This window comes from Parus major, chromosome 2 (assembly GCF_001522545.3).
Source record: "Parus major isolate Abel chromosome 2, Parus_major1.1, whole genome shotgun sequence".
NCBI lineage: Eukaryota > Metazoa > Chordata > Aves > Passeriformes > Paridae > Parus > Parus major.
This window is the reverse complement of record NC_031769.1, coordinates 75,867,919-75,894,395: the sequence shown is the minus strand read 5'-3', so window position 1 is coordinate 75,894,395 and position 26,477 is coordinate 75,867,919. Positions and strand designations below refer to the sequence as shown.

The window sequence follows — 26,477 nt, the reverse complement described above, 5'->3', positions numbered from 1 at the left end:
CCTTCAAGAGAACCTAGAAAATTAGCCTTCTATATAAAGTAGGTTCACTTTTAACTCACATATCCTAGGAATTGCTGTGTCCACTTGATTTTGCTGTTTGTGACAGTTTCTAGACAACTTCTAAGAATATTTTCAGAATAAAATGTGCAGGTTTTGTACCTAACAAAATGGGATTTTCAAAGATGAACATTAAAGCTGAGATTCTAAATCACTCAGATTTATGGTTCTGGGTTAGTAGAAATTATGACTTGGAAAATTCTGGACCTTTTGTTTTAGCATCTTCTATTTAGAGTACATTTATATATGGAGAGGATTGAATTCAAGAAAGCATATGTGAACAGTGAGGTCTAATTCTGGACTCAAAAATAATTAATGTCTTGCTAATAGGCATATATTAAGGTATTTTCTTAAGGACAGATGGGGAATCAATGATAGAGACAGGAAAAGTATAGTTGTTTATGCATGCAATATAATTTCTTTTTCATGGAACAGAATTTTTTCTTTTAGTATGCAAAACTTAAGAAAAAGGTTTTCTTCCACTGTGCTGTTCTTGTATACAAAATATTTGGTCTTGATTCTATATTGTTGCATATACAAAGAGCTTTCTTATCACTAAGTAAACTGCAGTTTCATGTCCATAATTGCTGGATCCCATATGTCTATTCCTCTTTCCTGTGTGCATTGTGTAGTTATCCTTTATCAATTTCAAAATAATGTGAGAAGGACTTTTGTTCATCCATAAATTTTCCATTGTAAATAACCAGATATATCAAATCACCTAGAAGCACCAAGTTATTTACTCCACTTCTCTTAAAAATGTTTCAATCTTATCTTTTCCTTAGTTCACCTGTCTCTTGGACTTCAGTTACAAAATAGCATCTATTTTATTTTTATTCATGTTTCTGTCAGCTTTTGGATGAGAGTGTTTATCAGCCTCTCATACATGTTAAAGCTCCTGAAGTAGCAGATCTCAGCTGGTGTTCATTCAGTACCAAGAAGTTCAGATCCTTATTATCTGTAAATTCTTTAGTTCTACTGCAATCTGGGAGCAACAGCAGTGATGTAGCAAGGGTGGAAGCGAGATGGAATGATCTGAATACAGACATAATACTTTTACCTAAAATTTGGCCATGTCTGTTACAGGATTACTTTTCAAATCCCCGTAGTAAAACAAGAGATTCAGAATATAATTAGGAGCAGATGGGCATATGGTGATCAGACTGAGTAACTATTTCTTTGGCACTGCCATTATGGGGGTTTTCTGTGCCAACACTGAAGTGAGATTAGAAACAAATTTCCTGTAAAGAAGTAGTCATTTACTGTTACTCATGTTTGCATTTCACATTTCCATGTCAAATATGAACTTGACTTCGAACTGAAATGCTCAGTTTCATGTTAATTTTTTTAACCAAGTACATTTACCACCATACTTATATCAAAAAGTCTGTCAAGAATGGGATGCTTCTGAGCAGTACCAGGGACCACACAGGCTGCACTATCAACGGGAATTGCCCAAGGTGCAAAAGGGCAGATTGACCATCATAACCTCTCACATTCAGGATAAATCCTTTCAAGCTGTGATAATGTCTGTCATAAAATGCCTCGAACACAAGGAGAGCCTTTTCACTTTTGGCAGACAAAAGTTTTCTTTTCCACAGTAATTCCATCATTGCAGCATCTTCCTGGCTGTCAGAATCATGTAGAACTCTAGAAGATACTACGTACTCTTTCTTCTCACTTGAATTAGGATGTTTCTATCATCTGACCCATTTTATCAAAAGGTGTTCTTCCTTTCTAAAATACAACTCGGGAAGAGACAGTCTGAGTTCAAATGTGAACTACTGTCCAACGTCACTTACTTTTCAATTTACATACTGCATCTTTGCATACACACATTGAAACCATTATTTCATTGACCTGACTGTTGAGAATCCTGCGTGGAGGTTGAATGTCCAAGATAGCCTAAGATTTTGCCCCTTTTCCTTTTTTGTCTTTTTAGGGATAAAGCTTGAATAGTAAGTTAAATATAGCATAAGGTCACATATGGTGCGTTTATCTTCTGTGTTTCAAATAATGTCTATAATTTTTGTAGGGCTTTTTTTTACACAAGATAAACAATGTGAGCAATGAAGTCATATTAGACTCACATAACCTGAAATTTGGTTAGATGTGAAAGAAATAGAACAAGTTAGCAAAGATTTTCTTTTGTACAACATGACCACAGCTTTCTCCAATGCCTTCAGAGCTCTGACAGTATTTTGTGTGGATACAAATCAGGCAAAAAGTAATAGATTCCTGCAAGTAGGCACATAACTGTTTTCACCTGCAGCCATTTGGGTAGCTTTTGTCACTGATCCTGCAATCTATAATCTTTATCAGAAAAATTAAAATTCTGCTCCAGAAGTGAGGAAGTTGTAGCAGCTTTTCATTATAAAAGTACAGTCCAAAACTTCCTACAAAACAAAAGAAATACTTTCAAAATCCACATCAAATTACCAAGACAAGACCCTAGGCATACCAGTGGCAATCTATGTGTATATGATTGATCCAGAAGTGTTGGTTATTCACAATATTGGCAAGAGAAATTATCATACCTGAATAATATAAAGAAACACAAAAATAAACACATAAATAACTTTTAATTATGTCTATTTTCCACTGGATTTTTTTCTGGATTTCCTAACCTATCCCCATTATATATCACATATAACATTTGTTTTTATTAACTTGAAGGGGACTAGTCATTAAATATTACAATTTCAATTAATAAAATTTACAATAACTATTGTAATACCTCACTGAAAAATTTGTCCTGTATCACTATACTTTATTTTGTGACTCATTTTTGTAATTTCTGTGTAATCACATCTGTCCACAAAGTGTTTGTTGTCTATTCTGCTATCCTTCCATTTATCTTCATGCTTCCTATAATTCCCTTTCCTTGCTTATAAGTCTTTACTTTATAACAGTGAAATCAGAAATCTTTCCTTTAAAGTAAGCAATTATTTAGGCAAATAATATTTTCTCTGTGACCTCAGACACTAGGGTCTTGGATAAAATAAATGCCAAAAACCAGATTTTTTAAGTTATAATAAAAAGTGTTTTGACTTTTGGAACATCATGAAAGGGAAAAAAAGGTAAGGAATTCAGCTGTGATAAAGTCCAATTTTTTGTACCCAGGGTAAAAAAAGGAGATCAGTACATCTGGCATCAGACACCACTGAAAAGTATTCCCATTTTTTCAGAGAAAGGAAGTTATATTCCTAGCTTCCCCTGATATTTTTAACCTGAGTTATTGTACTGCAGTGTTTCAAGCACCCAGTGCAAAAAGGAGGCCCGCGAGAATAGGGAAAAAGCAAAGTAAAATACCCCAAAACTAATAAAGCAGGATACAAAGTGAAAAATTTATAAGTCATGTTTTCAGGATCCCTCATACCCACAGATCTTGACAGAAAAAAAGAATGGTGTTTTACTCAGAAATAAGCATTAAACAATCAGTAAAAAAACATTGAAATGCAGGATTTTTGATAAAGAAATAGCTTAAGTGGGAAATCCCCATGTAACATCCTGCTCTGAAGTCTATCTTGCACATCCTTGATAAAGTGCTTTGACCAGTTAGTCGATTAGCCTTTGCAGATTTTGGTGAAAAGTTCTATCTCAGACTTGGTCAAAGAACCATCCTTCTGATAGTGTTTCCATCAAATTCAACAGAAGTGATTTCATAATGTTCTGAGGAAATCAAAAGAAATTTTGTCAAAAAAATGCAGTGAGTCTTACAGAAAAAGTAAAAAAACAACTATTGATAAATATACAATAAATGGTCATTTTGACAGGACATGACATCAAATGGAGCATTGGAGGCCATTTTTGTTTTTTTTAAATAGCACTACATGGGATAGATTATGTTTATGAGGTGGTGGTTTCTGATACACTTATAAGAGTCTCAATTTCTGTTTCACGTACAAGATTTGAGAGTTTTACTTTATATTTCATTTCCTTCTCTCAGAAAATCACAGATTATACTCTTAGTTTTACAACTCATTTAGTCAACACTTAAGGCACACTTTGGCATCCTGCACTAAAAAATATGCTAAAAACAAGTAAGAAAGAACAGTAACATAATTATTTTCATTGTTACCAACATCATATGCAAGAGACTCATTTTTCAGAGCTGAAGATTCAATTTTTATCATAAAGAAACATATCTTCAAGTTTTCTCCTTTTTAATTGTTGGGGAAGCTAGAGATTAAAAAGATTTTGATCTCTCAACTGTTCTCCATGTTGCCATTTCTCACATGAAAATTTATATAGCACAAAGCATTGATACTATCTGGAAAACGCAAGTTTGATTAAAAAAAAAAGTTAATATAGCTTGTAAGTAGTACCAATTATGAGCTGTGTTTACTTTTTTCTGAGAAATCCAAATGTGGTTTATATGACAAATCAGGATGTGTTGTGTACTTTCATACACTTTTTCACTTCAAGCATTCACTTTAATCAATAGACGTACACTAGCAGAAAAAAAATTATTAAGGGTGAGCTTTACTTTTCATACACAAGCAATGTTTGATTTTTGCCCAGCCCAAATCCAATAATGAAACTGGCTGTTAGCTGTGTGTGCTGGAGACTTCAAAACAGGGCTGAATTTTAATTGTAGGTGCTTTGTACCCAGATCAGTTCCAGAAAATAAAGGGAAAAATTACTCTTAAGCCAAGGATATTAATTCTGATTTAAAGAAACAATGCATAATCTTAATAATAAAGTTGAGAGCAATCCAATTTTTTTCAAGACAGTTAACGTGGTAGGTAAAGTTGTGTGTAACAACTGCAGAATGTCTCAGAATTGTGCTGACACTGTTAGACTGACAAACATATTAAGAAAGACCCATTCCTGCCCAGAACTCTAGCAGATTTGGCAGTTCTGATATTTGAGCAGTTCACTTATGTACATGTACCTGTACTGAGCTTTCCATTGAGCTCACCAGGTATCTGGGCATTGAACATGCATGATGACAACATCCACTACAGTGGAAGTTCCTAAAGACCCTGATTTTATTCAGCTTTGGCTAGGAATCTATCACCTTCCAAGGTCTTTGTGCCCTATGATCCTCTAGAGTGCTAATCCCAATGTCCATTTTGTGCTTTGAGAGTGTGTCTGCTGGACATCTGTCTGATCTGCAGATACTGATTGCCTATCAGTTCCTTTGTATGTACTTCCAGAACAAACCAGATTAAGAGACAGCTTAAAATTCATGGAAATTCTGTTGGATCTTTGAGATTTTCTTCATGGATTTATGAGGAATAGCAAGAACAGAAAAATTCTACATGGAATCATGAAGCCCACATTAAAATTCTGCTGAAGTCACAAGCAAAATGTTCTAGCTTTCGAAGACTCTCTGCACCTAAGCATAAGTAATACATTTGCCACATATATAAAAATAGTATGGACTCCAAAGAAACTAAAAATAAATATTGGGATAATATAAGATGACAGTACATTTTGCTAAGCCAAAAAAAAAAAAAAAAAGAAAAAAAAAGAAAAAAAAGAAAGTTCAATCTTAAATATAAAAGATTATCTAAGATAGTTCTAAAAATTCTTTTGGATGTTTTAGCACTTCAACTGAGGACTAAAACAAATACCACAAAACCTCTCTGAACTTGCATTCAGATTCACACTGACAATATTTATCTTGCAAATATTATCTTACCTTTTTTTCTTTCTTTTTTTTTTTTTCCCCTGGGTCTGTGGTGAGGCACACGTGAAAATTGCATAGCATGGTGGGACACAATCTAAATTGACCCATGGACAATAGAGTAAGTAGGGTTCAGCAAGAAAATTCTGCTTTCGTTTCCTGTTTACCCTAGCTTTAAGTTTGGATTTTATGACAGTCTGAGCAAGTAGTCCTTGCATACAAGTTTGTTGTGAGCTATGGTATCATTATTTTCTAGAATGTCATTTGTTGACAAAACCTGTTAATTCCTTTGAGTAAGGATTCCTGTGCACTTTGATTACATGTGCCTGAGCTTGATCATTGCAAATGTCCTTGTCTGCTTTTGTCTTCTGTGTCAATTTAGGATAATAACCATGGCTTTTACCAGCAATCTGGATTCATAGATGTGCAATTCCCCAATTCACTCATGTGGATAATGTGTTTGTCCTATAACACTATATTTCAGTTTTGAGACAGTGATGGTTGGAGAGGAACAGTTGCCACAAGTAAAAGTAATGAACCATTTAGTGGCTGTACTTCAGTCTGTTGTAAAGTATCTTATGGTGTGTCTCTCCATCCCTATATGTAGCGATAATCATGTGAGACAGTCTCTGCAATAGTGGAACAATCAAGGGACTATACCAGGCCCAGTTCAAATTCCCATACCATTTCTGACATTAGCCTTGTTAATGTCATGTAATTGGCCTGTGTACCCACCTGGGTCACAAAGATGGAGCATCTTTAGATGTTCTGGTTCCTTGGTGAGTATAGAATACAGGAGTGAAGACAAAATATCACATTCTGGTTGTGATGAGGAATACAATAACCCATCACCATAGCAAAGAGCACATTTTATTTGAAAAATACGAATAAAAGATTTTGTCCCTTTTGTTTATTAAAAGAAAATGTAACAATTTCTATCAGTAACACTTGCATAAGGAGGTATACTTTACATTACTCTTTTGTTAAAAAAAATATATATATTTTTGGAGACTTTGGAAAAATAAGAATGGCCCAAAACTTGTAACACACTTCTAATGTTCCTTAGAATGCACTGTGCCATTTATATGTACTGCAAGTACAAGGTCTTAGCACTTTATAATCCACAAAGTAAAGCTAGGCAGCATAATTTCATATCCTTCTTTGCATTCAGAATATTACCTTTATTACCCTTGTGTGAGATTATGAGTTTGGTTGATTCCAGACTGGTTCAATACTTGTATCTTCTAAAGGATGATTTAAAAAATTCTTAGACCACAAAAATTTTGAAATTCCTTTTAAATACCAGAAATAATACTATCCCATAGACATTTTCTTTCAATATTCACAATTTAAACAACTGTATCAATTAGAATTAAACTCAAAAATGTTTGCAGTTACTTTAGTTTTCTAAGAAGAATGCAAAAAAAATAAAGTGCTTAACAGAGTGAAGTTACTTTCAACTTTTACAGTATTCTATGTGTATGTAATAAAGATAACACTGATAAACAAATCTGTTTTCAATGTATGAATCTTAATCTAACGCCAGCTGAATTCATACTCTTCTTTGTCTTTAAAGTGCATTAAACTACATTTTTGACAGGTTTTAATTTGACAATATATTTTCACATTTTACAATTCTTATACTGACCATTTTTTCAGATTATGTTGACTTGCCAAGATTACAGCATATCGAGTGCCCTCACCATTAAAAGAAAGAGGGTTTATTTGAAGGAATGCAAGTAATTATTTTGGTGGAAATGTACTATTAATTGAATGGCTGTTGTAGAAATCAAATTGTAAATAGAAAAGCCCTTAAGTATCACTTGCATGTGCCATTTAACTTTACTCAGTATTTCCAGTTTAAGTCAAATTGGCAGTTTTCAGCATTTAGTTGTTAAGCAGCAACAGGATTACTATTTAGGCTAATAGAAAAATATTTGAGAAAATGAGTACACAAAAGAACCATGAAAGCTTTAAGCATAGTCTATATAATCAGACTTAACCATAAACTGAGAAGTTTCCCACAATATTTTCATTGGATATATACTTTGTTTAAATGAGAAATGCCACCAAATGATTGTGCCATCCAGTGTTAATTTTCATCCACTTCAATCTAGGTCAACATAGAATTTCTCAAATATAGTTTAAATTTGTTTTCAGAACACAAAGGACCAAAGGAAAAAAAAAAAAAGTGAGATTGGGATAATAAAACTGTAAACCTGTTATTTCTGCACTGTGAGGCCTTTTCCTGTGGCCCTGAAGATTTAATATTCTGTTATTTGTCATGCAAACAACACGACACTGTGATGTGTATTTGAATAAAACACAGTAAGCATAGCAAGCATGCAGACGTATCATGATAGAAAAGCACATCTGGCGATCACTGTGGATAGGACGTACCAAACAGGACACACGGCAGCATCACAGAAGTAGCATCCCAATAACCCTGCAGAGTTTTAAAGGACTCAGGTTTCCTGGGGTATGATGCATGTGCTCTATAGCAGCAAAGAGAGCACCAGGAATGGCAAAAAGGGGATTATTATTTCTCTGAGATATTATTAACTTAAACTGACCATTAGCATAAGGAGTGACTATTTGTTCGTGTCACTGCACTTCTGTTCCCTTTAAGCCTGAACGTTCTGTGATATAAATATAAAAAAACAAACAATGGCACGAACACTGCTTAAAACACAAAATACAATTGATTTTCCCTGCTTTGGTGTAGGGCCAGAGGGAATAGACATAAAGATAACTAATACCTAGTTCTCCAAACTATAATACAGCAATGAATGCAATTTTTCATGCAGCTGTGATACAAAGTATTATGGTAGTAGTAATGCTGAAACATTTTGTTTTTAACAATATAAAAATTTAGATGTTGGCATAAAGCAAGTGTGACCTAAATAAAAATAAATTTCTCCTAATAAAATCACACACTATTAGTTGCTTTATTTGGGACAAAACTGAAACATATCCTAGTTCTACCCCCAAAAAGACAATAAAAGACAACCATTCTCAGCCTGTGTGTAACTCTTGCTGCATCTAACTTCACAGTACAGTAAGAATGCCTCCTCAAATGCTTTTCTAAAAGATTCTTTATTTCATAAAATGTATATAAAAAAAAAATAACACAAATTATTAAACTACTTTCAAGTCATCAGCAGAGTATCTTAGGGTTCAGGTGGTTTTCCCTACTAAATTTTCCTGTGGGTTCAGTTTCAGGCAGAAGAAGCACTACAAATTTTAAATCAAATAGTGTACTAAAAAACAATTCTGAAACTACTGTACAACTAATTCATTTTAGAGTGTAAGAGTTGCTTACAGAGATACTTGTTATTTTCTCCAGAAGGCTGTTCAAACCAAAAGCAGTGAACTACATCTCAGGAAAAAAAAAAAAAAAAATCTCTTCAAAGTAAGCTGATCAGAAATTTCAGTCATGTCTAGAACCTATCCAACCATAAAGAAAAGAAGGCTTAATTATCCAGTTCACCTGTGTGGCTCACAGTAGATCAGCAATAAATATAGACCCTTCTTTACTAAGCTAAATATAAGTGGCACCTAAAATGCAGAGGGAGGAATCTAGTCCAGCATACAAATCTGTATTACTCTGCACACCAGACTGGAGAATAAGAAAAAAGTACACAGCTTCTGCTCTGGACAGTTTTCCAATCAAATGCATACTGGAAGAAGTCCATTTCCCTAAAGTGTAGCTACAATTGGAAGCAGAGGACTGTTAATAATGATCATGAGCATTATAGGTCATAATCTCTCATGAGTTCCTGTTCCTCTCACAGTATTATCACCAGAAAGACAAAGAAAAGATTAAAATGTAAAACAAAGGAAAAGAAAAATCAGAATCTTCTAGATGAGATGCTAAGCAGCCTGCTATGTTAAGCAGAACTGTTTAGCAGTTCTGCTGCTGCAATGCTAAAAAAAGAAAAAAAAATGCTGGATTAGGTGTTAAGCAGCCTGCTATATTAAGGAGAGCTATCATTTCTTCAATGCTACAAAGTTACTAATGGAAGAAATCAATTTACTTAATCCATAGGAACCACAGTAAGAGTACATTTCCTTCACTGATTTAAAGTGCTTCTGTTTCCATGATGCTTTGAACAGGGAAAAACCATCTTGTTCTGCTGAGGTGGCAATTACTCTAAGAGAAATAAATATCAGGAGATTGAACTTAAATGAAAAAATATCATCATCTTATTCTCTTTCCTTCAATTTTCTCTATCCCAATGTCTTACCATCAGCTCTTCTTTGCTTTTAGTCACACAAAAATAGAAAAACATTATGATGAAGAACTCTGGGTTTTAACCAGACTGTTGTAGCTTCTGGACTCAGACCAGCAAAAGATTTAAAAAGCTTCAGCTCTTGACATAAGTGAAGCACAGTTAACCAAACAACTGCATAGTTTAATGGTGCTGCCATTGTTGTTTTTATTGAAAAAGCCTAAGCTTCATCTGCTTTGCTGCATGAAGAGTACTTTGGGCCTATTCCATTTATATGAATGATGTTCCCATGAAAAGACAAAAATGAAAAGTACAAAACTGGAAACAACAGTTCCTCTAGCACACAGTAACAGAGCAGGTCTGGGGTTATGGGCTAGAGTTGTGTTTGAGCTATAGATAATGATGCCCTCCATCTGTTAGCTGGTTATGGGTGACTAGATTATGAAGGACATAATGAAATGACAGCTTCTCAATGCAACCTGCTAAGTCAATAAGATTAAATCATCCAAGGACCATTTATTTAAGGGGACAGGTGTGGCTTATTGCCTATGTAAAGGAAAAAGACTGGTAGCACTTCTCACACTGATAGTAAACCTCATTGTCTACCTCACATTGGGATCACAAGGCCTAGAGCACAGCTAGAAATGCAACACAACCACCTGCAAGAGATTTGATCCTCTGTTAGCTCTCTTCTTAAACAGACATGACCATAAACTTGCTGCAGCTTGGAGCTGTTACACATATTGCAATAAAAATGTCATTTCTTGGCTTTACTTTAGGTATTGTTGCAGATAAGGTACCAGAGACTTTAATGAGCAATTAAAAAAAATACACAAGGGACAATAGACTCTTTTTTCTGTATTTTCCAAATTTTGACTTTCTTCCAATTGTGGAACCCAGTTTCAAATATGAAAAGGGCACTTGTTCTACAGTAACTGCATACAACTTACTCAGTTCCAAGTACTGTATTTTTATTTTTTTTTTTTGTTACCATTGTTGTCATTATCTGTCCAGTTGTTTAGGAGCTTCTCTGTTCTGAGAATTACAACTAAGTTGTTCTTTCTGGTTCTATTTCCCCGTAGAGTTCAGCTAGCTTCTTGAACTCAGGTCCCCAGTCTCCAAGGTAATTATAATCCTGGTCAGAGTGTGTTGTTGCTGAATCCAGAGAGCTGATAGACCCGGCTTCTGATCTATGACCCTCATAGGCATATGTCTGCAGGGAGTCATATGGGGGCACACTGGGGTCCAGATCAGCCTCTGCCAGTCTTTGTTTAATGAACTCCTGAACATCTATACTGTCAAGGCTTGAGGAGGGATGATGCCTGGACAGAGGCTTCACCTCAGGACGAACATCCCTCCGGTATTTTAGCTCTTCAGCAGCAGATGGATTCCGCAGTGCTGTGATGTCAAATGCTTCTGTGTCTTCCTCTCCACCGCCCTCATCATCATATGTCACAACATTTTCCCGAACATCTTCTTCTGAAATGATCAAAGGCTCCTTCTTGCTACGTCTTAGGGTGATGAAAAGGACCACAATTGCTAAAGAGAAAACTGCAGATATTAGAGTAGGTTTAAAGTTTACATCTGAATATGTTACAGAAATAGCAGACACTAAATAAAAAATACAAGTGTGTAATGTTTTCAGGCTGATATTTTCAGTAATGGTATTTGGGATCATCTGCTACTTAGTTTTTTAGGGAATCTCATAAAGGAGATAAATGGAGATAACATTCTTTCAGGTAAATAAAAAATGAGCAACTAAAGTTGGCATTTTTCAGAAGCATAAAACACAGCTTTCAGTGCTTCATTAAAACCCATGTTTAGCATATAAATTGAATTACTAAGTAAAAGATTTATTTTTTTTCTTATGGATATTCAATTTTGTGTAATAAAATACAAAATTGCAAGATAAATATATTACTTTATATTTCAAAACAGCCTTCTGACAAGAAAATATGGAAGTAAGCTGTAAGGAAAGTAGGTCTTAGAAAAAATAGTCTTTGGGAAAAAAATCCACAAAATATCCTTTTGGTTACAGTGCAATTACTATTATTTCTTGTCATCTCTATAAGAATGCAGAAAAATCACATGAGTAGCACAGAGTCGTGTATGCAGCAAATTGTGTTTCTGACAAGAAAAAGAGTCCAAACCAAAACCAACCAAAATATTAACTAATGGGTAACACTGGAATTGGCCTGGGAAAATAAAAAACCTAAAAACAGTCAAGAAGAAAAAACTTGCAATGGAATTTATCTTATATGTCTGCTAATAGTCTCCTATGTTCCTTGTTGATTATGTTGTGCTTTGCTATCAGTTTATTATACAAAGGTAATTAAATGGCTTTTGTAGAGTGGAAATAATGATTCTTACAGCATAAAGCATTTTGAAAAACTTTGCCCATCTATTTTCTATAATTTTTCACACCTTTCAAGACATGGAATTAGAGTCAGTCTCTTTTTGAAATCTTTCCAAATTGCAGAAAAAAGATCTGCAATGGTAATTACTTGATAACCTCTGGAAAAAATACTACTGGATTACAGATATTCACAAATGTACTTTAAAGGCATTTTTCCCCATTAACTTTAACTAAACTTTTCCCCTATAACCACAGCTATGTGGTTCTAATTGCCTCCTACTACCAGGCAACCACCAGTTCAAAAGCATATCATACTGAAACCTTGTGCCCTGTCAATTCCAAGAGGCACTGGAGGGATAACATTACTTAGTATTGCAAATGGCTTACCAAGAAGAATGACAACACAGAGCAGGATTGCGATTAAAGCTCCTGTGCTCAAGCCAGCTGAGGAGAGGAAAGCTTCGGCATGGCAAGTTCTCACTCGTCCGTCTCTCTCACAGGCACAAACACGGATGGTGAGGGTACTGCTGCTGCTGAGAGGGGGCACGCCGCCGTCAGAAATCAAAATGGGGAGGTAATAGATATCTTGAGTGGTTCGACTGTATCTCCTTCGTCGTGTCAGGATACTGGCTGTATTATCTACAATATCAAAACCAGAAAAATATTTCAGTAAAGCAAGAAAAATTAAAGAAAACCAAAATTATTTACTTCTAGTTTTCCATCAAAAGGAAACATGGGGCATCTTAAAACTAGCCAATCCTAGTCTGTGAAAATGCACAATCTAGAATTAAAATTTGTCAGGAAGTCTTTCTGTCCAATAGAGAAAAAAAGGGGAGGAAGTAGAAGGTAACTAACATTATATAAATAAGAGTATTTAAAACTCCTGCATTTTTATTGAAATCTAAGTGAACTTTAACAAACATTTTGGCCCCAATTTGAAAGTGTTTTCATGCCATGTTATGCTGCTGGTAGCATATGGACCCTTGTCAATTTGAATACCTGGAATTATGAGGGTATCTGTTGTGAAATTTTTGCACAACACAAAATCCTCTTGATTCTCAAAAGAATATTAAAATTTCTTTAGTAAATAGTAAAATAAGACTATAATGTTTTAGTGTTTGCAAAAGGTTTTAGAGTTTAAGTGAGCTTTCAGAAAACATCTGAAAGGACAGTGACCAAAGACACATACTTTGGAGAGGTCTGGAGGAAGAGGGAAAGAAAAGGAAGGCAAAGGAAAGGAAAAGAGTCGATATTTCATGTTCTAAACTAATAAAGATAAATAAGACAGGGGGAGATAGTGACATAAGACTTTGTCACCCTTCCATTACCTACGGGTCCATCCGGCATAGACAGACAAGGAAAATGTACTGCGTACTGGAAGAGCATTTGTAGGCACTAAGGAGGGTAGGAAGTTTCCATACATATCCCTTTAAGTCCAAGAAATTCAGAGGCTTAAAGAGAATGTAGGGTGAGAAATGCTACAAAAATATATAGTTATAGCTAATATTCAAATGTGTAAAGTTTATTTTCAGTTTGTTGCCACCACTATGAAATTATTAGCCTCTGAATAAAAGCCCAAGATAAATAAAAAAATTATTGGAGACAGTGAGAATTTGAAGCACAAGCAGTTATGGAGAGAGAGAGATGGGGACTGATAAATGTAAAGAGACATTAGAAGAAAAGAGTTTTCTTCTTGTATTGCTTGTCACATGGTTTCCAAATTGTGGGGTTATTGGATTGGAATTTTGTAGCAAAAACCAGAAGGGTGATAAGAACTAAATACATCTGACAGGTCTCTCTTCCCTATTAAAAACAAACAAACAAATAAACATGACATTTTCTTATTTTTCCTCACTACTGTAGTTACAGTATTAAATGGTTTTATCATAATCTATGGAAAAATTAAATCCATGTCACTCTGTGAAAATCTAGTGCAACAATATAGCCAGTATGGCATATATTTGCCCATTGGACTGATGTATGTACATTTGAGTGAAAGAGTTAAGTTTCTGTTTAAACTGGATAGAAGATCTATTTCAGGTGATTACTCTTCATGCTGTATTTTCTATCAAGCTCTGTGTAAAATTTTAAAACATTAATTTCAACCCACTTTTGTCAACATTTTATTTTGCATACCATCTGACAGTGATATTTAGAAAAACTGGTAATATCATCCCACATCAGCATAATATCACAAGATAATATATTTGGTAACAGATTTCACACAAGAAATACATATGTGAGCTGGGAAGTGATACCATTGCTGCTAAGCCAAGAACTAAGCACTGAAGTCCTTTAGCTTTACTTCCTCACATAAGCAACACCTACAACACCCCTCCACACCCATCCACACTCTCCCCCATTTTGGAAATATCAAATACCCAGATGGGGAGTTTGTTATAAAGTCATTAATGACATTCTTTTCACTTGGAGTGGGCACAATATAAGGTATTTATTTGTTTGTTTGTTTTTTTGTTTGCTATAGGCCTTGGAGTTCTGCTTCTACTTGTTTACGTCAAGTTTACTTCTACAAGGTTATGTTTTGATGGCTGATGACATCAATCACTTATTATGCTGTTTATATTCATTCAAGTAACAGAATGGAACCTGGAACCAGAATTGGGTGAACCGATAATTCTTTAATATGAAAAATTGGGACAGAACATAAGAACAGCATGCCGTGGAAACCATATTTCCATAAAGTTTATAAAATTTCCATGATATAACATACTTTGCAAAGTTTTTTGTTACACATACATCCTACCCCAAAAATATTCAGTATTTTGTTGTTCTGAGCCAACTAGGACTCTTGCATAACACCCAAGCACAGTCACTGTTATTAACATACACCAGTAACCTTTCTCAGGTCATATGGACAGGAGTGCACCAGTTTTGTTTCCTGCCTCAACACTATTCCAACAGTCTGCAGATCCTTAAGAGTCCCTAAATAGCCTCATGTATGCACCATGATACACTATGGCATGTAAATTCCTTTTGCCATATGATAACAGTATGCTGTTGAGCTGCAATACAACTTCCACTTTATTTTGTAAATTCAAGAGAAAAACCCCTTGATAATGAGATCTGCGTTCCATTGGGTTCTACACAGAGTCAAGAGGAGGTACAAAGCCAAGTGCTGTGCTTGTTGCCTGTAACATTAATTTTAAAAAGAGTGAATGATCCACTGCACAGCAGCACTGTGCAGTAGCAGTAATGAAAATACTGGCTGACAACAAAAGCATCAGAGACTGAATATAATGAAGAAAAACTGAGGACTCCTGATCAAGGATCTTGCAGTAGTGATAGAATTTTAGCACAGAGAGTGTTGGAAAAAATGTAAAGGAAAGAACATTGAGATGTGAGAATGTATGCTATGAGAGTAAATGTGGACAGATGGGAGGAAAATTGTAAGAGAAAAAATATTTAAGCTAAGAGAAAAAAGAAAGTAAGAGAAAAAAATGAAGGAATGGGGAAATTACACAATTCGAAGATACAGTGAAAAAAAGGTGAAAAAAGCTATAATTAAGTCATGTTTCTCTAGGAAAAAGACCTTGCCAAACTATTATTTTTATACTGTACAGAATAAATACAAATTTTAAAACTAGGAATTTTTTTATTTCAAAGTTGTATTTGTTCACTCAATATTAAATTGTTTTTCTTGTACTATTAACTTCATGTAACTAAATATAAGATACAATGAAATTTTGATAGAAACACAATTAAAGGAAAAAAGGGAACCAGTACAAAATTTTTAATCTCAAAGAATTGCAATGATGAATTTTTGTTGTTTGTGTTTTCTTGAGTAGTAAGTAGATTTCTGTAGAAACAGATGTTACATGACATACCCAGATGTTTCTGTAATGAAATATCCAGTGATAAACGTTCTCAAAGAAAGAGTGTAAAGCTTTTCCTTCAATGAAATTTCACAAATCTTAACACAAATCCAGAGTATGATCTTTCAGACACTGGCTTGGAAATTTTCTGTTCCCAATATCATCAGAGGTGTTAATTCTCATTATTACTCTATCACAGACGTAGATATGGTAACTTAGTGCATTGTGTTTACATATAAGTAAAATACTGGAAACTATCTGAACTCTCTATATTTTTCTCATTATATTTCCTGAAATATTTTACAAATAAGATATCTAACTTTTTTTTTCCAAAAAGGAAACTGCGTCTGGTTTTCCAAAGGTTGCTGAGAATCAAGTACAGCAGAAAATTATCAAAGCCAATCATATTTCCATAACACAGAAATTACATCTCTGATGCTCTAGTCAGAGTTCTGATTAGAGGACAATCATTTGTAAAAGTCTGCCAATAAAATGAATGGATAGAAAAAAGTTTAGCCAAACTGCAATATGGACTGCATCCTGAAAACTATCCTGGTGTTCTGAGCTTTCAAATTTTAATTCCTTTTTCCCTTATCAAAAACCATTATAGGAACATGTTGAGAGGAGAGCTAGAAAGACAGCAACTTTTAAGAGCTTTTCACAGAACAAAAAAATCTCATAATCTGTAAAAGCTACAGGAAGCCAAGTATCAAGTCTGACACTGGTGATCTAGAAAAGAGTTTATTGAAAAGGGGAAAAAAGTTCTATCAACAGTAGTAGTTTGAAAGGGAGCCAGGGGGTTATGTAGTGAGAAATTTCTTTGATATCTGAAAAAAAGATAGAGCAAATAGTCAAGGAAGGCAGGCATATAGGATAGCAGCAATAGAAATAGGATGATGAGAACTACAGAACTCATTCTTCTAGGCCTGGAAGGAAAGACTTTTTTATCTCAACAGATTTAAATGATGAACTTAACCCCTGAGGAATATGATAAGAACCAGGACTCACTGGAGATTACAGGACTAGCTTCTAAGGAAAATTAACAACTCCAACATAGGGAAAGAAATATTTACCTGATACTTTGTGTTGTACATTGTTCCACGTAATGATCTAAACTTTGTAATGATCTAAACTTACTCCCGTTTGGGCTGGTTTTTGCAAATATGTCAACTAGAAGTTAAGATTCATTATAAGTGAGTTTGAGGTTACCCATGGGAAATGCCCATGGGAAACAGCAACTCCTCACACTCTGAAGATGTCATAGTTTACTAAGCCAGACTGTACACTGTACACAAGGCTTTTATCACAGTCTTTTTTCCATCATCTCTGCCTTTTTACATTGAGCTTCTGAGCTAAATAAAGAAAAGACAGGAAAATCAAGGAAGCAGAGATACAGTGGTAATGCCATGGAAGGTAACTGCTGGAGCACATTGGAGCATGATCATTTATTATTCACGGTTTGAGAATTCCTTTGACACATTACACATTAAAAGAAGAGACAAGAGAAATGGAAGTGAAAAAAAAAAAAAGTAAAATCCTGTTTGTATCTTAAGGCATATTTCAATTTTCAGTTCTGCTTGTATCAGCAGTTCAACTACTATAAATTTTCTGAGAAGTCATAAACTAATTAAAACCAAAGAAGATATATTGGAAAGATTTGCATTTCTTACATTTCTGAAGTTGGAGCTGTTAATTTGTTTATGTGGACTACATGATAGGCATTTCAGTTTCATTTCTTTATTGATAACTTGTAAATATTTTTTTCTTTTTTGCTGGCTTCAAAGCAATTGCCAATGGGCAAAAAGCTATTATAAGTTTCTAGCTCAGTGGGTAGCAAAAACTAAAAGTAACATAGAGCACATTTTTTGCCTGAAATATAACTTTTTATTTGTGGTTGGTTTGTGAGTCACCAACAAGTTGCAGTCCAGAAAAGAAATGCAAAAACCTCTACACTATGCACTAAACTAACTTTACAATCAATCTTAGAGCCAACTTTTTTAAATCAAAAAATTTTCAAAGACGTTCAGAGGCCTGAAGAGGGAAGATGTCTTCCCTCTACAGTAGCTGGTCCTGGCTTTCTGTTATAGTCATGGTAGAATTCCTTTTTAACTTCCATATGTTGCTTCTGTGTTAATACCTACTCAGACATTCAATCCATTTACAGTACCAGTACTTCTGTGGACTGTACTTACAGCCACCATGTGTGATGTTAACTCGCACTTTCTCAGATATCATTTCTCTCCAGTTACAACTTGTCTTCTTAGTAGGATGACATTTTACAGAAGGTCAGCAGTAATTCACAGTACCACATCACCAGAACAAGCACGACTCTGTGATGTAAATGGAAGTGGAAACTATGCGGGTGTTTTCCCCTCGTGATGGGTTGCAAAGTGGGGGCTTCAATCCAACCATTTTAAAAGCCACTTTAGATATTCTAGAACTACTGAGACATGGTCTGATATCTGGCATACTCATTTGCAGCTTGAAAGCTCTGAAGTTAATTCACAGACATACTGTCCAATATGGTAGGAGATAAGAAGGGCAGAGTGATAAACAGAAGGTTATGTAAGAAATTCACACTGGGATGGGATCAATTACTCTCTGGAGGCTGCTCTCCTTCTAAATAAGAGCAATGATGAGTAAAGTTGATTTTTTTTTTCTATTTTTTCATCTGTGACACAGGGAAAAAGGTTAATATATATCACAGGCATGGGTGGATGAATACATTATAAACTTCATTTTATACAGATGCCATTGAACTCATTGTGCTCTAGATATTACAGAAAAACACATCCCCACTTCTGTGGGTGTTAATGGATCTTCTGACATAAAATGAAGAAAATGGAATCTCCAGAATTATAGTATCAGAAAAATGGCATACCTTTATTCCAATTCCAGAACATTCTCCATCACTGGGCAATAATCAAAGGGCCAGATCTTTGAGATAAGTGGGCAGAGGGGAAAAATAAATTGCAAATACTTTGTGATATGAAACCTTTGTCCTGAAGAAATAAAAGAAGAGGAGAACAAATACTAAGCATTTTCTAGGGAGTTGTTCTTCATTGAAAGTAAGCTAAACTTAGTCTGCAGAAGTCAGCAATCTCAATTTATGGATTGCACAGACCTTACTGGCAGTATTGGGTGAATGTGTCCAGTATCTGCATAAACCCTTCTTGCCCAGGAAATTTACAACACCATTAAGTATCCATGGTGAACTGTATAACTTGTGATAAAAAATAGCACTAGCAAAACAGTGTTTTACAGTGCAGAAATTTCTTAAATGTTCTAAGTGAACTGTTTCCTGAGGATTCAATTTTTTTTCATCTCTTGAAACGTATTATGTAAGTTCTGAAAGAGAAGTGTGTCTACATATTAATTTTTGGAAATATGATAATAATGACATCTTCAGATGCATTTTCCATCAAACTAAACATTTTTGACAAGTATATCCACAGTTCTTTAAGCATCTGGAAAAAATATTATTATTTTAGGGTAAAAAAAAAATTGTACAAGTCTAGAATTCAATACATAAAAATGGATCTTTTGGGAAGAACTTTTGTCATTTTGTTCTGATTTCCCAACAGAAGATGGTTTTAGCCCCATATTGCTCTGGGAACTTTTTAATGGGATATGCAAAAGCAGATATTTCTGATTAGGCAAAAAATGTAAGTTTGTGATATTAGAAAAAGGATTACAAAATTATCTATGACAATATCCTAAAAAAGAAAGTGAGGAGAACACAGATGACAATGAAATGAGTTATGTGGAATCTGATCTACAATATACAATCACAGTGGAAAAAGTACTTGACTTCTCAGATTTCAATAGAAATTGTAACAATTTTCTAGGCAGAATAAATTGTAAACAAACCTGTTTTCATTAAAAGACCTTCATAAGTACAATTCTCAAACAAAAAAGAAAGGCCTCTTCTCTGGGTTTGCTTTTTTCTCCTCTAAAGCTGCATAAAATTATTTCAACTTAATGCATTTTCTTTGTATAACAAAGAAATCCTTTTCCAGCTCTTGTTTTGCCTTGCTTACATGACCACAGGTACTGCATTATTTTGTTGTCCGTCCTCTTGTTCATACTTGTAAGCCTTTACTTTCTTTGAACAGTACTTTTAAAGTATGTAATAAAACTTAAATAGCAACAAAGAATCTCTTGTACCTTAAGAATACAGTACAGAAAAACTATCATATTCTGTCTTTTCCTTTTTTTTTCTCTAATGAAAACTGTAGCACAAACTACAGAATACAGAAGGGGATTCAAAGAACTCTTAATTTTGCTGGATGTTATATTTGGCATAGCCCTGTGACTCTATCCTGACCTACATTTCCCTGAGGATTTTAAGCTCTGCATTATGGGGGTGAACATTCCACAAACGGAGATTTAGTATTGTGGAGATTTTCATTTAGAAAATGCACAAGTTCAGGCCCAAGAGATAGAAGTTTAACTGGTCAAATGATCAATTATATGGACTGAGACTTTAATACCTATTTAGTTTGCTAAAGCCACAGAATTTTACTGAGCTGAATCGTACACATGCTGGGGTTGTATAGTGCTGCAGTCCATACATGTAGATAAGAACAAACTACAGAATCTTATGCTTGCACAATACCTAGATTTCAGTCAAAGTGCATAGATATAAGCATAAATATTTTAACATCCAGTGCACTGCTGTGTAGTATACTGATAATAAATGAATAGGGGTACATCCATGCAAAAGTCCATTTGGGGTCCAAGAAAAAAACTCTGTTGTCTTGGGTTATGAAAACAAGGGGAAAAAATGTCTACAGGTACTTTTATGAAATGGAACCTTTTTCCTGAAGAAATAGAAGATGACTGAATTAGAAGGTGACTGTAAGAGAAATAATAGTTTTGTAGAGACAGATACAGCTACTATTGACTCATTTTCTATGTGAAATCAAGAATTTGGGTTTTATCATTTTGACTTAAGCCAATTTTTGTAGTTTTTTCTTTAAAAACATAACAAACAAACAAATAAAACCCTCCCAGAATGCCAGCCTTTATAGAATTTGGGAATCCAGAGGTAAAAATAGCAGCTGTCTTCTGTTCAGAGCATTCTGATGACTTTTAATACCTGATGTTTGAAAACATGAATTTTCAAAAGTGCAAACTTGTCACAGACACAAGAAAAGCCTTCTCTGCCCACCTTCTTTCTGCTATTTCCTAGAATAGAAAGCAACAGACAATCTGCTTCTGAATAAAAGTAGATGAGAAATATGAAAGTTGTAAATGGTAGATACCTGGGTATTGTGCATGTACTTCATAGGTGTTTCACTAATATTTTATGTATAGATTGTGTCACAAACAAAAGCTTCCAATATAGGACAATGTTTAAACAATAGATTCAAAGTGTCTTGTACCAAGCATAACTGTCCATTTGCTTTTAAGATAAATTTCTTGTTTAGATTTGAGTTAAGAAGTAATTTTTTTAATTATATGGCCAATTTGGAAGTTGCATTTTTGGAATCCCTGTATGTGCGAGAAGTTTCATGCAAGATTCTGTAGGAAGTGCATAATTTTGTACTTCCTTAGGTGAAATAAAAATATAATGCACAATAGGCTTTTACCTTAAAAGACACATTATTCAGTTTCTTCCTCTCCTTCTCCCCATAAATTCCAACCTCGGGTAGTGCAAACATTATATTCAGTTGTTGATATTGCTAAGACATTGTTCCCTGATCTTGGGCGAGTGAAAAAAAAGCAGCAAGTGCTTCTATCCAAAGTTGAATATTCTATCCAAAACATGACATTGCTGCATCAAATGTCTGTTAGAAGTCCAAGCCCTTTTATACATCTGTGTAGTTAAATAACTTATGTAGCAATGAGCATACATAATACAGATCCAGTTTTAAATATGTTCAAAACCATAAAATATCTACTTTGTCAGAAACTACAGCTTTAGTAGAGTTATTAAAAAAAAACTTCTTGATATAAATATCTCGTATTGAAATGAACATGCACATGGTCTTTTGCATGAGATCACAGTCCAGTACTCAATGAGTTTATTGCAAACACAGACTAAAATACAGAAATATGTAACGGTACCTCTCCTTCATTTCAGGAACAACAGTCTGGCTTTTTCTATAATGTTCCGGCACAATCTGAATGGGATTGATATATTAATGTGGGAAAGTGGTAGAATCTCACTTAGGGAATCTTTTTAATATATTAATAACCCCTTCAATATTTATGATTATTTATTAATATTGACATTGATCGCTTTTGGAACTTGAATATGAAATGCATTTATGTATTCCAAAAAAATAGTGTGATTTTTTTTTCTGCTGTAAGTATAGCTAAACACTGGAACAGACTCTTTAAGAAGGTTATACAATCTCCTTCCCTGATTGATTTTACAAACAGATAAAAAAGTCTGTAAAGAATTGTTTCAATATCACTGTATAAGACCAAATATACCAACAATAGAGTTAATGCATTACAGAAGACTAGTGATCTGTGTGATCTCAAAATGTATTCCACAGCAGTACTACAAATATATAACTGTAAAATAAAGCAAATCCCACACACAATCCACACAGTACACACATATTACACATACATGACACATTGTTATCCTACAATACACGCATACACAAAATCTCAATAGGAAAATTGAGACAAACATTTACAGTTTACTCTTATTTTCATCAGGTTGCAAAGTGGAGACCACAAGATAATACTTGATAAAGAGCAATGCTGGTTTAGGTTTGAGGTTTGGAAAGGTTAAACAGGTTTTCACTCAAGAAATGTTCAGAAACATTTGTTTGGAAACTCTGAGGGCTGTTTTTCTTCTGGACCTATCTGCTATGATTTTTCTGATTGTAATGTTTAGGCACACTTTCTTAGGAATGGCATGAAGCAATACACTGTCATCTAAGAACCACAGAAGAATCTGCTTTTGATGCTGTATCTGTAAAAGTAAGCATTAATTCCAATTTTTATGCCATTTAATTTTTTTTTTTAATTTTAATTTTAATTTTTTTTAAGCAATAATTGGCAATAACCGTGACTGTACCCAATCAGTGCTATTCACCTAAAGGTAGTCCAAATTTACATGTTTTTCTTTAATCCACTTGTCAAAAATATTCCTGAAAGTATGAAGTGTAAATACTAAAATAAAGTGGAATATAAATCCAAAATGCTATATCTGATTATTCATAGTTTGCAATGTATTGTGTACACATGTCCTTGATATACAACAGCTCAGTGATGACGTATTACTGTTTTCCGTTTCTGTCAGGAAATGCATAGAAATTGTTCTGTTCAATTGAGACATCCCAGACAAAACAGAAGCCCATTTATTTGAGATTTATGTATTTGATTTACCTTCATTGTTCCTTAGAGTAAAGTTGGGGTTCAGAGAAAGCCCTTCATCAATAGAAAAATGGAATCTTGCGCCATTTGCAGAGTTATCTTTGTCAGTAGCAGCGATAGTCTGAATTACCTGAAATAAAAATTAACAGTGAATGTGTTGAAATTTGAACTGACCCATATAGTATCTGACCTCAGCAGGATGCTCGTTTACCTTATTTTAATTTTCTACTTGACTGCTGCTGAATTCAACAGATGAAATGACTGGGTCATTAACTCAACTTCTCTAACAGGGTATATTTTAGGAACCACATTTCAGAGCCAGGGAAAAAATCTAAAGGATCTATACTTTGTGATGTTTTGATGAAGCCAGGACTTGTATAGAGATTATCACCATCTGCATTGTATCCTGCTGACTTCCTGAATTACAGTTTTAGCTAAATGTCCTTTTTTATGGAGCCAGAAGATAGGCTGAACCAGTCTATGTGAACTGTCATCTGTCTGCTGTCCTAATAATTAAATGTATTTCAAAATTTGTAAGGAAAAACAATTAAAATTAAATTAAAATTAATTTAAAAAATTCTGCTAACCATATTTCTGCTAAAAAATTCTTGTTAAAAATCACTTTTAAATTGCCAGAGAGCAGGACAGGAAGAACAGCAGCCACTCCTGGCTTGGTTTGGTTTGCCCAAAAAGTAACAGAACTGGATGTATCCAGAACCATGTCTGAGAGAGGTATTTTTGAAATGTAGGACCTTTGCCTTCGAAAGCCCTGGTGGTTTTTCATATTTACTTTCAACTAAAATTGATCTAAGCTCTTGGAATGTGGGACCAAACAGTATTTCTACCTCTGCTTTCATTTTCATGCTGGGTCTTGAAACTCAAGTGCTAAAGTGGAATCCAATAAAAGTTGTTCCTGTGATATAAGCAGTGAAGCCCACACAGACTGCTGCACAGACTGATAGATATCCTGAGGGAAACATAAAAGGGGAGGGAAAGTGCTCTTTTCATAAGAATTTTTCTGTTCAGTGTTCAGCTACAGTCTATCTGGACTGAACCTGAAACATAAACAGTACAGACTCCAGTGGCTTGGTCTGTTTTAAAACTGAAAGACACCACAGAGTTCTCTACCTTCATTCACATAAGAGATGCAAAACAAATGTATATTTTTAAACCATGTACTGATTTAGGCTGGGGTAGAGTCAATTTTCTTCACAATAGCTGGTATGAATCTGTGGTTTTGATTTGTGCTGGAAAAAGTGTGGGTAACACAAAGATGTTTCTGTCATTGCTGAGCAGGGCTTGCACAGCATCAAGTTCTTTTCTGCTTCTTGTACTTCCCCACCAGCGAGGGGGTGGGGGATGCAGGAAAAGCTGCGAGGGGACACAGCCAGGACAGCTGACCCCAACTGACCAAAAGGATTTTCCATATCATGTGATGTCATCCTCACTTATAAAGCTGGGGGAAGAAGAAGGAAGGAGGGGATGTTTGGAGTGATGGTGTTTGTCTTCCAAAGTCAGAGTTGCGACATGTGATGTTGCCCTGTCCTCACGGAGATGGCTGAACACCTGCCTGCCCATGGGAAGTGGTGATTTCCTTACTTTTCTTTGCTTGCATGTGCAGCTTTGGCTACATCTATTACACAGTCTTCATCTCAACTCACAAATTTTCTCACTTTTACTTTCCTGATTCTCTTCCCCATCCCACTGGTAGGGGACAGAGCAAGTGGCTGTGTAAGGATGAGTTTCTATCTGGGCTTAATGCATAACAATTCACCAGGATATAATGCTTATTCCATTTTCTATATACAATAAAGTACATTACATTGACTATACATATCTGAGACAATTAACAGTACTTATCATGTTTGTCAATAATATTTTTACTGGTATGTCATAATACTTTATGCTGAAGTGGAACAGAATAAGATCAGTCTGAAAAAATCTAAAATATCTATAATCATGCATACCACTTTTACCAAAGACATGGCAATACTCATTCAAAACTTTGGCAAAAGCTAATTTTTCACTACTGAATTTTGCAAAGGTGGCACAACTGTTAGTGGAAATACCATGCAAAACCAGAAATATAGGATTTTATGAACTGTATTTCGTTCATGAAGTTGAAATGGTATTTGGCACAGCAAGACAAAAAAAGGGGTGATAGAATGAAGAATATGTTCAAAAGAATAAATTTCTGTTATTATCAAAATACTAAAAATGCCATTAAATACTGTACACACCTGTAAAAACTTCAGGTAAGACCATAATAAAAAGATATTATTTTATTAAATATTTTTTTGTAAATCCTCAGTGTTGTTTCTCAGAGAAATATAAGTCAATTTGCCACACAGCTTCAGCTTTTATTTGACATCATGGTGGATAAATTTTCATCCTGTTGCCCTATACTTCATAAAACATTCAGTGACATTTTACAGAACACTGCTTCAAGAGCATGCAATTCTGCAACAAAAATGTCTTTGATCAAGGCCTCAGTGACACATGACTAGTGTAAAAATTATTTGGTTTTAAGACTAACTTTATAACTCAAAATATACTGTCTATATTCCCTGATTTAACACATGTAAATTCAAGTATTCCCTGAATTCATGAACGTATGTAAAAAGTATAGCACCACATGTTATAATAGTTGTGCTTTTTCACATAGAAAATAAATATTGTATGTTTACTAGGATATGTCAAAGCATCTTTAGAGACCTGTTCTTAAACCAAGTTCACACATTTTCAGAAAAGATTTCTAAGACATTCATTTAGCAGTGAGAAATAAAAGTATGTGTCATCTTGACACCCAAATGTACTATTAACTCTTTTCTAATTAATTGGCCAAGTACTTAATAGCCTATTAGCAGACATTAACATGTACCTTGCAGAACCTGATTAAAATAAAAATGTAGACACATAATCTCAACTTCAGTAAAGCCCTGCTGACAACATTGATAGGATGAAACTGAAGGGTCATGATATTTTTTTAAAGGCAAGACATGATGAGAAAAGAGAATTTCAAG

At 34.5% G+C, this 26,477-nt stretch overlaps 1 protein-coding gene across 8 annotated transcripts in view; it reads right to left on the bottom strand.

The window, feature by feature from the left end:
• Nucleotides 1-6,587: 6,587 nt before the first annotated feature.
• CDH18 (cadherin 18) overlaps nucleotides 6,588-26,477 on the bottom strand; it is a 1,344,136-nt gene continuing 1,324,246 nt past the window's right edge. For 6 of the 8 annotated variants that reach the window (XM_015652999.3, XM_015653058.3, XM_015653016.3 and 3 more), the window contains 3 exons: nucleotides 23,467-23,584; nucleotides 12,668-12,919; nucleotides 6,588-11,475 (listed from right to left, as the gene is read on the bottom strand). In XM_015652999.3, coding sequence (XP_015508485.1) covers nucleotides 10,973-11,475; nucleotides 12,668-12,919; nucleotides 23,467-23,584 — 873 coding nt within the window. In that variant the 3' untranslated portion in view covers nucleotides 6,588-10,972. Of the gene's footprint in view, nucleotides 11,476-12,667; nucleotides 12,920-18,994; nucleotides 19,116-23,466; nucleotides 23,585-26,477 lie in introns of those variants that run through there. The other 2 variants (XM_015653076.3, XM_015653084.2) reach the window with 2 other exon arrangements.